The 15,054-nt window shown below is 39.0% G+C and overlaps 2 protein-coding genes across 5 annotated transcripts in view; both read left to right on the forward strand.

The window, feature by feature from the left end:
* The window catches only part of cpne1 (copine I), a 49,120-nt gene that overhangs the window by 5,897 nt on the left and 28,169 nt on the right, over positions 1 to 15,054 (forward strand). For 2 of the 4 annotated variants that reach the window (XM_060909938.1, XM_060909934.1), the window contains exon 1: positions 13,059 to 13,168. The exons of 1 other annotated variant lie outside the window; for it this stretch is intronic. The gene's annotated coding sequence lies outside the window, so the exon portion shown is untranslated. Of the gene's footprint in view, positions 1 to 1,592; positions 1,677 to 13,058; positions 13,169 to 15,054 lie in introns of those variants that run through there. One more of the 4 variants, XM_060909935.1, reaches the window with a different exon arrangement.
* On the forward strand, positions 1,593 to 6,302 carry rbm12 (RNA binding motif protein 12). Its single transcript, XM_060909933.1, has 2 exons — positions 1,593 to 1,676; positions 2,588 to 6,302. Exon 2 carries the CDS (start codon positions 2,610 to 2,612, stop codon positions 5,271 to 5,273), a length of 2,664 nt encoding a protein of 887 aa, XP_060765916.1. The 5' UTR covers positions 1,593 to 1,676; positions 2,588 to 2,609; the 3' UTR covers positions 5,274 to 6,302.

Below are 15,054 nucleotides of genomic sequence, written 5' to 3' on the forward strand. Positions count from 1 at the left end.
TAATTTAACATTATATATTTTCAATTTGTATTTGCACTCTTTTTGCTTTTACATTTTCATACTTTAGTATGCTGCTTGTGGGTCTTGTAATTTGTCAGTCATTTTAGTACAAAATAACTCCATATAGTGTTAATCAGCAGTTTTAAAGGAACAGTCCACCGTACTTCCATAATGAAATATGCTCTTATCTGAATTGAGACGAGCTGCTCCGTACCTCTCCGAGCTTTGCGTGACCTCCCAGTCAGTCAGACGCAGTCAGACGTGCTGTCACTCCTGTTAGCAATGTAGCTAGGCTCAGTATGGCCAATGGTATTTTTTGGGGCTGTAGTTAGATGCGACCAAACTCTTCCGCGTTTTTCCTGTTTATATAGGTTTATATGACCAGTGACATGAAACAAGTTCAGTTACACAAATTGAAACGTAGTGATTTTCTATGCTATGGAAAGTCCGCACTATAATGACAGGCGTACTAACACCTTCTGCGCGCTTCGACAGCGCATTGATACGGAGCTCAGATATCAATGCGCTGCCGAAGCGCGCAGAAGGTGTTAGTACGCCTGTCATTATAGTGCGGACTTTCCATAGCATAGAAAATCACTACGTTTCAATTTGTGTAACTGAACTTGTTTCATGTCACTGGTCATATAAACCTATGTAAACAGGAAAAACGCGGAAGAGTTTGGTCGCATCTAACTACAGCCCCAAAAAATACCATTGGCCATACTGAGCCTAGCTACATTGCTAACAGGAGTGACAGCGCGTCTGACTGCGTCTGACTGACTGGGAGGTCGCGCAAAGCTCGGAGAGGTACGGAGCAGCTCGTCTCAATTCAGATAAGAGCATATTTCATTATGGAAGTACGGTGGACTGTTCCTTTAAGGGCTCTGGTTCAATAGTGTGGTATGAGCATAAATACAGTTACAGTTTCCATTCAGTGGAGTCTCAGTTACACAGCAGGCTCAAAAATAGTATACAGTGGTATGTTTTTGGTGCACATTTTTAAGTTGCTTTATTTGAAATTTGCATTCATGCCTTTTTAAGGTTTTAGCAAAGTAGTGGTAGTCAGTCTATCCTTCCTGTACACTTTTTTAAAATTTATTTATTTATTTTTTTTAAATCTGATATTGTGTCAGACTATTATAGAGACCCGTTGTTATTGTTTCGTAATTTTATTTCACTATATCCATGTGTTAGACTCAAATATGAAAGAAACGGAGAAAATGCTTGAAATAGCATCTTAATAAATATTTTTTTCCGTGTGGGTTTTTTCCCCCTCTTTCTTCATCATTGGGAATCTTCATATTTGAAAATGTTAATTTTGTGTTTGCTCTTCTGCATGATTTTCTGCTGAGTTCATTATGAAGTATAATATAGTTTAATAACCTGAAAACCTGGCAAGGGCTTTTGCAGCTAGCCAGACCTCTGTTGTGAATGGTGAACTAAATAATTCAAGCGCTGGGTTTGAACTATAATATGCTAATAGTTTGAAATGGCTGGTGCAGAATGGTGTACTAGAACATGCATACTGGGCGTTGTTGGTTACATTGCTGTTTGCATTGATGTTTTTGCCTCCGTTTATTCTTTTATTACAGTCGAGAGTTGATTTTAAATGATTGACGACAAGATTGGCTTGGGTTTCGTCCACAACTAATAACGAACCACCGCTAATTATACAGGTAAGAATTTGCGTAGCCTGTATGTTCATTAGACACATTTATGATTTTTCTTGTACATGTCTATGTTTTAATTGATGAGTCATATTCATGCTAATTAAGATTAATTCAGCACAAAAAGCAATGTTGCTTGTTATGATATGTACAGATAACATTATGCTGCTATATTCTGAGAAATACCTGAATTGGAAGCCCTGTAGTAATGTTTCCTGAGTTGCTGTCTGCATTTCTATCTTATTTATTTATTTTAAAACTCGTATTAGCCATAGAATTTCACTGTTCATGTTCACTTTTATCTGAATAAAGATGGTTTTAAGATTTTATCTGCTATTCTTTATGGATCATATTTGTTTGTGAGCATCAAACCTGGCTTGTGTTTATGCAGACCAATTGAAAAACTTCCTGGGCTGTTCCACTTTATGATTTTGTGGATATCAAGTTACTTAATACAGATGTGACATGATTGATAAAGAATTGTAGAGGTTTTTGTACTTCAGTAAACTGATGAAAGGAAGAAAAAAATTACAATATTTTAAGTAAAAAAAAATTGTGGACACTATGTTAAAAATGATTTCAAACTATGCTCGTCCTTGGTTGAAATTGGCTTTTTGCACACAGTGGTTATTCTTGGGGGAACTACATGTGGAAAGATTGGAGCATTTTGGCATGAGCCATGATACACATTTTTTTTCCTGATGTGAGCTTAGTGATGACAAATGATTGTTTGATTACCTTTGGTTATGGAAAGATGACTGCATTTGTTTTTGCTGTTTTCACTGTGAATGCTCAAATGCTTTGTGTCAAAACAAATTGCATCCTCCCTATTCTATGGTTTTAGGCTGCTTTGTGTGACTTTGTCCTACTAACCTTTCCTTCACCCTAGCCTGATGGTCGTTGCCTTCTTTCATCTACAGGTGTGCGTTATAGCACCTCAGCATGGCTGTGGTCATCCGTTTGCAGGGCCTTCCCATTGTGGCGGGCACCATGGACATTCGTCATTTCTTCTCTGGTCTGACAATCCCGGATGGTGGTGTGCATATTGTAGGGGGTGACCATGGTGAAGCTTTTATCGTGTTTGCAACAGATGAAGATGCAAGGCTCGGAATGATGCGCACAGGGGGAACAATCAAAGGTTCCAAAGTGTCACTGTTACTTAGCAGCAAAACTGAGATGCAAAACATGATTGAGTTGAGCCGCAGGCGTTTCGAAACTGGTAATGCAGATGGAGCTTCAGGAAATAGTAATAGGCCAGGGCCTCCCACTATTGCTGGAGGAACTGAAAGGGTTAGCTTGCTAACCACTGCACCAGGTTTTAGTAATACTACTTCAACTACAGCAACCACAGCTGTTTCTGTTAATGAGCCTGTAAGCAACAAAAGTGGCCCAACCTTTGCCTCTACAACCATAGGTAACATGCCTCCAAACTTTAATAATTTCAGCAGTCCAAATCTTAGCATGGGGTCCACCATGACTACTGCCATGTCCTCCTTAAGTAGTGTGCCTCCTCCAATACCCCCTTTGCCTACGATGCCCACCTTACCACCTATGCCACCCATGCCAGTACCACCACCAGTGTCCACATTACCCCCAGTACCAGCCGTAAACCCTTTAACTTCAGTGCCACCAGTCCCTCCCATGGCGCATATGCCACACATCTCTGCACTTCCTCCTTTTAATCCTGGTGTTCCCCCGCCAGTTGGACCTGTGGCTGGTGGTCTTGCTGCCTCAGGACCACCTTTGTCTCTTGGAAACCCAAATCCAATGTTTCTTAACCCCCTAAACCCTCTAAATCCACTCAGTCTCCAGGCTCATTTGAAATCAGCTTTAATCAACCCTGATGAATTATATATACAGATTCAAGGCCTTCCTTACAATACATCTGAAATTGAAATTGGAGAATTTTTCCATGGATTAGGGGTTGACTCTATTCGGATACTGAGAGATGGTCTTGGCAGGAGCTGTGGCAGGGCTTTGGTTAAATTTTTTACTCACCAAGATTCATTTGAAGCTCTTAAACGAAACACTGGTATGATAGGCCAAAGGTATATTGAAATATCTCCTGCTTCAGAGAGGCAATGGAGAGATATCCAGGGATCATGTACAGAGCAGCTTAAAATGGGTAGTGACTCAGAACAGAGTCGGCATCATCGTGGAAGTGCGCCCTCCGCTTCCCCTTCTGGTCGAGAACGTGCTAGGTCTCGATCACCTCATAAACAGGAGTTCTGTGTGTATTTAAAGGGGCTCCCATATGAAGCGGAAAATAAACAGATATTTGAATTTTTCAAAAACCTGGACATTGTTGAAGACAGCATTTACATTGCATATGGACCCAATGGTAGAGCAACAGGAGAGGGTTTTGTTGAGTTTAGAAATGAAATGGACTACAAAGTTGCTCTTGGATGCCACATGCAGTACATGGGAAGTCGATTTATACAAGTGCACCCCATCACAAAGAAAAATATGTTTGAAAAGATTGATGCAATTCGCAAAAGAATGCAGGGCTCCCAGGGTGATCATAAAGGTAGCTCATTGGAGGGTGGAAAGGGTGCTCGAATTTGTGGTCATATAACAAATATCCCATATAATGTGTCTAAGAAAGACGTACGCCTGTTTTTGGATGGGATTCAGTTGTTTGAAGACAGCCTCAAAGTTCTAGTTGATGGCAATGGAAATGGCCTTGGCCAAGCTGTGGTGCAGTTTAAATCTGAGGATGATGCCCATAAAGCTGAACGATTACATAGGCAAAAGTTAAATGGCAGGGATGCTTTTGTCCACTTGGTGACATATGAGCAGATGAAGGAGGTTGAGAGAAACCCTCCCCCACAGTCAAAGCGGGGACAAAAGGCTCAAAACAGTTCCCTTGCACATGCGCAGGCCCAAGCTCAGGCTCAAGTGCAAGCCCAAATCCAAGCTCAAGCACAACATGCTTTCCCTGGAATGACCGGGGAGGAGTTCAGTTTTCTCCGAAATGCTGTGGGGAACCTTGGTAATGGCCCTCCATTCGTCAACCCATTTGCTGCCCCAGGTAATGGCTTAGCAGGCCCACCACCTCTACCTCCATTAGGTACAACTTTGGGTGACGTTTCACTTCCTGTTCCTCCACCTATTGTTGGGGGGCACTTACCAGGGCCTGTTCTGGAGCCCCCTGGTTTCCGACCTGGTGGCAACAGTGCACCCCCTGGTTTTGTTGGAGCTCCAGAGAACTTACGGAGCATGCAGTCATTTGATAATGGATCTTCAAGGAAAGGTGTGGGTCAAAACCGTGGTGGAAACCAAAATCGTTCAACAGGCTCTCAACCTGCTTTTGGTCCAGCTTCTGAAAATCCAAGGGCATCAACCACTGGTGGTGCGGGCAACCCACGGCCCACCATTGTCAAAATTCAAAATATGCCTTTTACTGTTACAGTTGATGAAATATTAGATTTCTTCTATGGTTATAAGGTGTTGCCTGGCTCTGTGTGCCTGCAGTTTAGTGAGAAGGGACTGCCTACAGGGGAGGCAATGGTTGCTTTTGATTCCCATGATGAAGCAATGTCTGCTGTTATGGACCTGAATGATAGGCCTATTGGTGCAAGAAAAGTAAAAATCACTATGGGATAAAGGAAATAATGACAAAAAAATGGACAGCACTGAGCTTTTTCTATTCGCAGAGCTTGGAGTGGTATAATTCCCCCCCTCCCTTCTTATTAGAGGATATGGTAGATTAATCAGTAAAGTAGATCCAAGAGAAAAAATAGATGTTGACCCTTTGTGTGATTTGTGAAGGCAAACTGATTAAGAGGTGGCTTATTGTTTGTCTTTGTCTGATGTGCTTGAGACTGGCTTCCAGTCGTGTGAGATCTGATGCTTGGTACAATTCATGAAGAGGTGTAAGAACACTTAATTGCTGCATTTTGCAAGTGTAGGCTGATGGCTATGTTGCAATGTCTTTTTATTGGCAAATGTTTTCTCTTTCTCTAATTCTTGCTCTCTTCATAGTCTCGATCCAATTCCAGTTTTTGACCATTAGCGCTACTACTTGTGCTGTATATTTTGTGGTTTATGCTCTCAAATGGGGTGTACACCTAATGCTGCCATGCATGGTGTTTATGCTCTTAAATACAACTCTTACCCTTTCTGTTTAGTTTTATATTCACAATAGGCAGTAAATGCATGAAAGTGTTTTGACAGTTGATGCTCGACTTTGAATGCAAGGTCTATAGGATGAAATTTCCTTGTGAGAAACACAAGATGAGGAATGCGATGACTTTATTCACTGTACATGGATAAGCAGCACTGTTTAATAAATGCGGCAGTGTAATGTTTTGTGTTTAAAAAAAAAAAAAAGCTTTACACTCTTCCTTTTAACTGCTCTCCACAATGTGTATGTGTATTTTACCCCCCTATTTTGCTGTGACATATGGTAGCGATTTTTTTTATTATATATTTTTTTCAAGATGCCAGCTTTACAGTTATTTTGGTGTTCAAGTTTATTTGCTGTTGTACATATCTTCCAGCGTATCTATTTTGTCAATAAAATGACATTCCTGAATTTTTGAATTTGCAAGGCATTGTATTTTTTTTTCTCCTGTCCCCCTTTCCCTGTTTCACTCTACAAATAAACAATAAAGATTGTTTTTCCTCTGCTGACTTTGTTTCACATGTGTACCCCAAAATTGTATGAAATGGACATTTTCATGACTTGTTCTGAATCGAAAAGTTGTTTCTTGAAAAGTGTCCTGCTGGCTTTCTGAGGTAATGTTGTTATGGAGTGCATCACATTTTGTAAATAACTATTTATTCATTTGGGAAGATTCTTGCTTGGGCTTCAACGATGATGAAATAAGTTTTGCTAAAGTTCATGTGCAACACGAGCTGAAAAATTTAAGCAACATGCATTTGCTTTTTTTGGTTGTAGTTTTGTGGTAGACTTGGCTATGGACAATGATGCTGTGGATTTCATGCTATCGAACCACTTTTTTTTTTTTTCAGAGAACTTTTCTGTTTATTTCTGAGTTTCAAGTTGGATTTAATATATGATTGTTCAATGTTGAACCAAGCCCTGGAACCACCTGGAATGGGTCTGTATGCGTTTACTGATTTGGGAGAAAGACTTCTTTTGGCTCATTTCATAAAGCATCTGACTAAATGTACTGGTCCAGGATCACCTCTTTTATTGTTAATGCCTCTTGAGAGTTGCATCCAGAGACAATAATTCGTAATACAAGATGCAATATTAACAGCTACTGATGATGATTCATATTTTACACCGAGTGAAAATTATTTTTGTACGTGTCGGTGTATTACTATTTGCCCTTTGACAATTGTGATTTTTATGATCTGCTTGAGTCATCTTGGTGTCACTGAAGGTAAGTTTTCACCAAAATACAGCTTTGAAAGTTAGCACTGTTTTTGTCTTTTATACAACTGAATATCTGGATATACATTTATTTAAAGTGACAAAAGATGTCACTTTTTTTGTGCCTAAACATGATATGGTCATTTACTCAGTTGGCTGTTTTGCATTCCTTTAATATGATGGACATCTATAATCTTATGAATTCCCCCTGCTTTGGCCTGTTGCTATAGACCTGGAAATGTATCTTTGCCATGTTCATGATGTACAGTCTGGAGCTGCTATCAGGCAATTTTGTGTTTTGTTCGTTGAATTCCTTTAATGTTTTCAAGTCACTTCTGACACATTTTACAATCTTGTGGGCTACATTCATGCGTTGTTAACTAAGCTGAAGTTGAAGCTGAATTTTTGTGGAATTTCTGAACTAAAAGCTAAAGAGTGGTTACCCTCTGACTGTCTTCACTGCGTAAACATGTGTAATATAGTAAAGTGTTGCTGTTCAGGACAGCTCTTCTGCTCCAGCTATTGTGCCCATGCTTTTTTTGGAGTGATGCGTAACTGAGTAAATGAAAGCTACTCACAAAGTTGACTGATTGAAATTACCATCAGTGATTTTATATAAATATAAAAACACTTTTATTCTCACTGCTGTCAAATATCATCATCCTAGTATTGGTTTTTGTGCTATAGTCTTCTAAACATCCACTAAAGCTTTTAAATGTCATGCAACTAATAGCTTCTTGGTGCCCAGTGACCTCCGGCTCAAAGTGGCAGCTTATGTTCTGAAATCCCAATGTGCGCATTTATGGCATTTTAACGAATTATTTGTAATGTCTGTGTTATGTTCATATGCTGAGTGTTTCCCTTATTATAAATATAAGGTTGTAGAGTTATTTAATTTTTAAAATGGCCAGGCATGAGGATAAGATTAATATTTTATAAGTTGACACCAAAATTATTTATTATTGCTGGCTGCTGGAGCTCTGGATTTTACCTGCGCATTGCTTTTGTCATTTGTGTTTGTTTGCCACAGTTGAATGGTGTATAAGCGTACATAGTAGCTGAAGTTGAACACTGTGTATTGATAGTGTTTCACTGTTGGATAGTTGCACTGGATAGCTGATGGAGCCTTTTAAAGTCATGATGTGCAGACGTTAAACGAGACTGCCCTGTTGTCCGATTGTATTATTTTAGCCTGCAGCCCTACACTATGAATTGTTAAGCTTATGTTTGAGGCTCATTTCTAGAGCTAATGTCGTGTGGCTGTTACTTTACTGGAAGGATTTAATTGTAAATAAATTAAACCACTTGTTTCTAAGTTTCAGTTGATCAGTAGTGTGGCTGAGAATTGCAAGTGGATTTATTTGAACTGTCCTAATGTAATATATATAATTTTTTTCTTTGTTGGCTATACAGCTATAGTTATTAACTTGTGTGTTTTTAGCCAGTAGATTAATGGATTGGAGTACAAGGCCAATACCAAGCCAAAACATGTTTAGGAAAAGGGTAAAATTGGTGTGGAGTGTGTGGAAACAGAGACCCAACACCACTGGTTTGTGTGATTTTTATTGAAATATCAAAATACCCTCTTTTTTTTTTCTTAAATGTGATAGCGTAAAATATTTAATTGTAAAATTAGCAACACTTTCCCTTAAAGGAGAATTCCACCCTGAAAGACATGTAGATATGACTTGTAATTAAATATTTCTGATGTGCTTAGCATTTTGGGCACTAATTTGTTAGTTTGGTGCTGTATTTTCATTATTCCCTTGTGGAATAAATGGCCTTGTCCTGCTCTGATGACATGGGCTACGTTGTTATTGCTAGCACAGATACAGTGTTAAATGAAAATGGCCGCTCATACTGTGAACATTGTACAGAACCCTTTCTTTATTTTTTTCCCTCAATTTATAGCAGTATTGGCTTTAGATCAGTACAGATATAGAAATAGTACTTGGTTAAATCTGTAATATTCACCATACTAACAATTGTTTTAAAAAGGTAATCAGCATGATTAACGTTAGTTGGCTAGCTTGTTGGAAAAACTACTTGGTCATGTCTGCTGCTGTTGCTTCCATTTCAGTCCAGCATGTTACATGAATGTTTGAAGTTCATTATAGTAATACATTATTAATAATCACTCAAGCCTTGAATAAACAAAAGGCATACTTTCTTCGAAGTGTTATACCCTATCCCCCAGCACAATGTACAGGCTGAAGTGGAAAATTTGTTATAACTTGTAAAATACCATTTACAAGGCATCTTGCATGCAGCACTAATCCCACTGCACTATTGTCTGTGGGTAGTCGGAAAACGTGGGCAATGTAAGAAACCATCAACCAAAGTGAAAATGAAACATGTCCATGGAAAGATGATTAAACTGAGAAAAATCAACTCAATTTCATTCCAAAATAAATTTCTGAGCCCATAGAAGATCGCAAGTTGATTAGGGTGGATTCTTCTTTTAATGATCAGATTTTCAAATGTTTTAATTTAAAGGGCCAGTTCACCCAGAAGCCTCTGGGCTAAATAGTCGCCAATTTCGATGCTGTCTATATTCCATTGTGTTAACTTTTTTGAAAAACAAATCTGCAACAGTGCAGCGACCTCCTAGGCCACAGATCATAAATTGTAATGTGAGATGGTATTTTTGTCAAAGTAGTTCTATTTTAAATCCTGTTGACCAATTCATTCCATTTTCGTTTGGTTATTCTGTTGTAATGGACCACAACCAGCCTTGGCTGTCTTGTGGGTGGCCATGAAGGAAAGAAAATATCGGATATATTGTGTTCAAAACTTCCACATATGACACATGGATGAAGAAAAATGCTTGCCTGTGCATAAAATCTTGCAGATACAGGTCAAGAGCTTCAGTAAATGTTCACATCAAACATCAGAATGAAGAAAAATTGTGATCTCTCTGACTTGAACTGTGTCGTGGTTGTTGGTGCCAGATAGGCTGGTTTGAGTATTTCAGAAACTACTGATCTCATGGGGTTTTCACACACAGCAGTCTTAAGTTTGCACAAAATGGGGTGGGGTGGGAACCCTGAGTGAGCAACCGTTTTCTGGGTGGAAATGCCTTATTGATAAGAGAGGTCAGCAGAAAATGGTCAGATCTAGGTCAAATATTGATGTTTTGTGCATGCTGAGATGATTTTCTGCTCAACATGGTTGTAAAGAGTGATTTGTATGGGTCACTGTATGCTTTCTGGCAATTTTGCTCTGACCTCTTATCAGTAAGGCAAATCCTAGATCAGCAGTTGATGAAATGCTCAAACCAGGCCATCTGGTACTCGCACCACAGTGATTTACACTTTTCCCCATTCTGATGTTTGATGTGAACGTTAACTGCAGCTTTTTCACTTGTGTCTGCATTATTTAATGCATTGTGCTGGTGCTGCCATATGGATTGATTGGATAACTGTACAAATGAGCAGTGCTCCTATTAAAGTGGACGGTGTTGGGGTGAGAGATGACGACTAAAACGTATTTACTGTAGTTAAATTTCGGTCTCAGAACATAAACGGACATGGGAAAACTGATGTTAATCCACATTGTACTTGTATGAATCCAGGGAGCTCAAACATGAGCACTGTTTCCCCCCCCCCCCAGTGATAAATACTGATAATACTGAGTTCCTTCACCTCCCTCAGTCCAGTTTAACCACCGCTTTACACACTGCTGCTTCTGGACTTGGGTGGACTCCATTTAAGCCTGCTTACGGTTTTGGATGTCCATGGTTCCATTCTCTGTGCTTTTTGTTTTCTTTTATATGATTGCATACTTGCCAACCCTCCCGATTTCGGCGGGAGGCTCCCGATTTTAGCCTCCATCTCCCGCCTCCTGATCGTATTTGTTAAAAACTGGATAATCTCCCGGTTTTGGGAAATCCCTACCGCCAAGTTAAAATACTCCCGATTATGTCCAATCAGAATCGTATGAGAAACACTGCTGACATCAACTGATTTTTAACCAATCAACGAACAGAACGACAGTCACTTCCGTAATGTAGGATTCACCCAGGCTGTCTGACATTTTTTTTTTTTACAAGCAGCCATTCATCATGGCCACTAAACCCAATACCAAGCGGCAAAAATATGAATGCAAATACCAGGTTGCATGGGAGAATGAATTTCCATGGATAAGCAAATGTTCGACCAGCCAGTTACACATTTTAAGGTAAAGATACCTTAAATCAGAATATAATGGACATTTGAGTGTGAAATTAAACTAGTCTTCCATACCATTTCAGAAACACATTGACAACTTCTAAAGTGTTTAGTGAAATTTTGCATGACTGAGAATTTGTTTGGCGAGTGTATTTGAATAGTGTGGTCGTGTCTTAGCGCCATCTTGAATTTGTGTGAAAGTTTACAAGTGAATTATCTGGAAAGTGATTTTGATAGAGTTTTAAGTGAAATATTACTAGTGAGTGTATTTTGGTAGTACTAAAATTTTGCATTCGAGTGAATTTCTTTGTGGAGTATGTTTTGATAGTATGGTAGTATTTATAGTGCCATTTTAAAATTTTGTTTGAAAACTTTCAAAGTTTGCAAATGAGCAAATTCCTTTGATGCATTCCGATAGGATTTGGATAATATGTCTAGTGCTTTTTAAAAATTCTGTTGGAAAGTGTTTAGTGAGAGAGATGCATTTTAGTAGTGCTAAGACAGTGCGGTATTTATTTAATTGTTACTATTTTGGTTAAATCTTATATAAATTAAATTTTAATATGATATAGTTCTTTGTATTTTTGCATGAGCTTCCAGAAGGAAAACACATTTGATGCAATCCAATAATACTTTCATTCACTGTGACTATTTTAAGAAATGATAAACATTTCTTCTAAAGCATCACTTGTGTTCTTTTCTGTGGATCTCTGTATGGATGCAATATTCAGGCATGAGATTTTTCAGCTAAAAATCTGATTTAAGCAGACTTCCCTTTCATTGTTATGATATTAAAATTCAAGACGAGTATTATTTCAGATGTTTCACTCTGAGCTCTCTCATGCCTGATACATGAATCCCATAACCTAGAGTAATTGATAGAACAATATCAACAATTCAAAAACTCCTTTAATTGTATACGTTTCAGATGGTTTGGAATTAATTGGGATCCACTGTTTTGATCGTTTCAACCGTGCATCATAGCCTCGTCTAATTGAAAACGTCGTTCACGCACTTTTTTTCTCCCGCATGAGAATTTTGAAAAGTTGGCAAGTATGTGATTGTTGCTTTGCGTGTGATGTGTGGTGGAGAGGAGAAGACGACAGCTGTGGCTTAGGGTGCATCAGTTGCCCTCACTTTCATACGTAAAATCTGATGCATTTTTGTTTGGGTGTTCCTTTTCACCAATAAAGACATCCTGTAAAATTTTTTGACCATATTCAAAAGTCTAATGGTGGCACCATGAGGTTCATTTTTTGCCAAAAAACAGTTTTCGCGTAAGGTTTGAATCACAATGTTGGACTCCATTTATTGATTTCTTGTGGCCCAGAGATCATGTTAAGAACCTTTGCAAGGGATTGAGAAGCATTAATGTGATTCATAATACATTTGTATTGTTTAAAAGTAGTTGAGCAATTATTCAATGAACAGCTAAAACTCAAACTGCGCTTGATGATATATTTAGAATATGTACTAAAAATGTGTATCTAAGATATTTGGTATACTCTATAAGGTGCCATAATGTTTCATGAAAAGTGATGGAAATTTTGTCATAGCAGCTTTTTCCATAACTTTGAGCTCCTGGTGCCACCATTAAACTTTTTTGAATTTTGTCAAAATATTTCACCCAGTGTGTTTTCTTACCAAAAGGAACATAAAAACAAAAATGCATCATGATCGGAGGAACTTTTCATTTTGAGGGGGCAGCTGATGCACCCTACTGTGGCTGGTATACCCGTATGTGCATGAAGCTGTCTGGACTGTAACTGTGCTCGAGTGTGGCGCTGCACAGAGGCGTGATTGACAGCTGGTTTGTCCAATAGGAAGGCTCGGTTTGTTCAGTGGTGCCAGCCCGACCAGTAACATCATGCTTGTGTGCATCACGGGACTCTGGGCCACACCTTCGTTTTACCACAGCAGCTTTGGGCACAGAAAGACTTTGGACTGCTACTGCGGAGAGGACAGTGCGTTTTTAGCAAATAATCAAGGTTAGGTTTGTGATTTTCAGTCTTATTTATTGCTTTGCTTCGTCAGGCGTGTGGGTTTAACAATACTGTACGTTTACGCCAGTTCGGAAATACTACCATCACCATGGCTTCATGTTTACCGAAACTAGTTTTATAATGTTGTTGTTTTTGCTTGCAAAACGCGCAGGTTGACGGTTTTGAGTGGATTTTGAACCGGAAGTCAGGGCCGGATGAAGAGGGGAGCTGAGCAGCTGTGGTCTGTGGGAGCTACAGTCATTGAGCGTTTTGCTATGTTCATGTGTGGCGCCGTGTATTTAATGCATTTATAATGAAGATAGAGTAAAATGGCGTCTGGTTGTGAATCCGTGAGGAGTGAAGAGACTTTGCTGAACATTAATCAAGTTGTTTTGGAAAAGAAATGTGATATGAACTTTAAGGAAGTAATTTCTGCACCTACCGGTCACTGGCGTTTTTGCTTCAAGGGTGTACAGTATTAATTATGTGCATTTTTATTTTTGTATCTAGTAAAGCAAAGTATCAGGAGCGTTAACCTGATGTACACTTTATGATTATAATTTGTAAAAGTAAATGAATTCAGGGTACCTTTTTTTTTTTTAAAGGGTTGTTTTACAATCAGGGTACAAAGTTTGTGTCACAGGGGTCCAAAATTGAAATTGTTTCAAACTGGTTCTTGTACCAGTTTTTAAGTGAAGGACGAGTTGAAGAACAGATTTCAGGTCATTTTTTGACGTGTGTATGGTAGTTGTGTGTAATCTGCTATAAGATGGGAGAAACAAATGAAGTGATTCTCGGAGAGGACTTTTTTTTTTGACAATTCAGAATCCACTACTTCCATAGTGCTTTTAAATATAAGGCTGTAAGCTTTGTTAGTTGTCTCTAATATTTATGTCCCAATATCTTGACCACATTTTAGGATCTCATCTCATTATCTCTAGCCGCTTTATCCTTCTACAGGGTCGCAGGCAAGCTGGAGCCTATCCCAGCTGACTATGGGCGAAAGGCGGGGTATCTACACCCTGGACAAGTCGCCAGGTCATCACAGGGCTGACACATAGACACAGACAACCATTCACACTCACATTCACACCTACGGTCAATTTAGAGTCACCAGTTAACCTAACCTGCATGTCTTTGGACTGTGGGGGAAACCGGAGCACCCGGAGGAAACCCACGCGGACACGGGGAGAACATGCAAACTCCACACAGAAAGGTCCTCGCCGGCCCCGGGGCTCGAACCCAGGACCTTCTTGCTGTGAGGCGACAGCGCTAACCACTACACCACCGTGCCGCCCACATTTTAGGATGAAAATCATTTTAGATATGTTTTATATTGAAAAATTAGCTGTCTCAGAGAGGACTTTTTTTTTTTTTTTGGACACAATTACATACTAATTTGATCAAAATAGTCTGAAAACTTACTGGCATTCAACATTAAAACTTAACTATGTTTCCAATGATATGGAACCAAATATTTGTTTTACGGTATAAAGAATGATTTAAGTGCATTTTGGAGCTACCTGTGGTCAAAAAAAGCACTTTTTCTAAATGACATGAGTAATTTTGCTAAATATGACACATATTGCCATACATTCACCAAAAATAATGTCACCAAATTTTTTTTTTGCATGGTTAATAGAGCTATCACAGGGCTACAATAAACAACCAAGTTTTAGTCAAGCCTTTTGATATTGAAGATAAGTGTTAAATGTGATTTTTAGCTTGCGTACCCTGATTGTAAAACAACCCTTAAAAGAGGCACATAAAAAGTTCAAGAGACATGAATGAAGAAACACCCCAGTGATTAACAGTGGTGCAATTTAGTGTCACTTTTTTTCCCCCTCCCCCTGTGTTTTGTGTCTTTTTTTTGTTTAATGCCCTCTCACTCC

This window comes from Neoarius graeffei, chromosome 26 (genome assembly GCF_027579695.1).
Source record: "Neoarius graeffei isolate fNeoGra1 chromosome 26, fNeoGra1.pri, whole genome shotgun sequence".
Classification (NCBI taxonomy): Eukaryota; Metazoa; Chordata; class Actinopteri; order Siluriformes; family Ariidae; genus Neoarius; species Neoarius graeffei.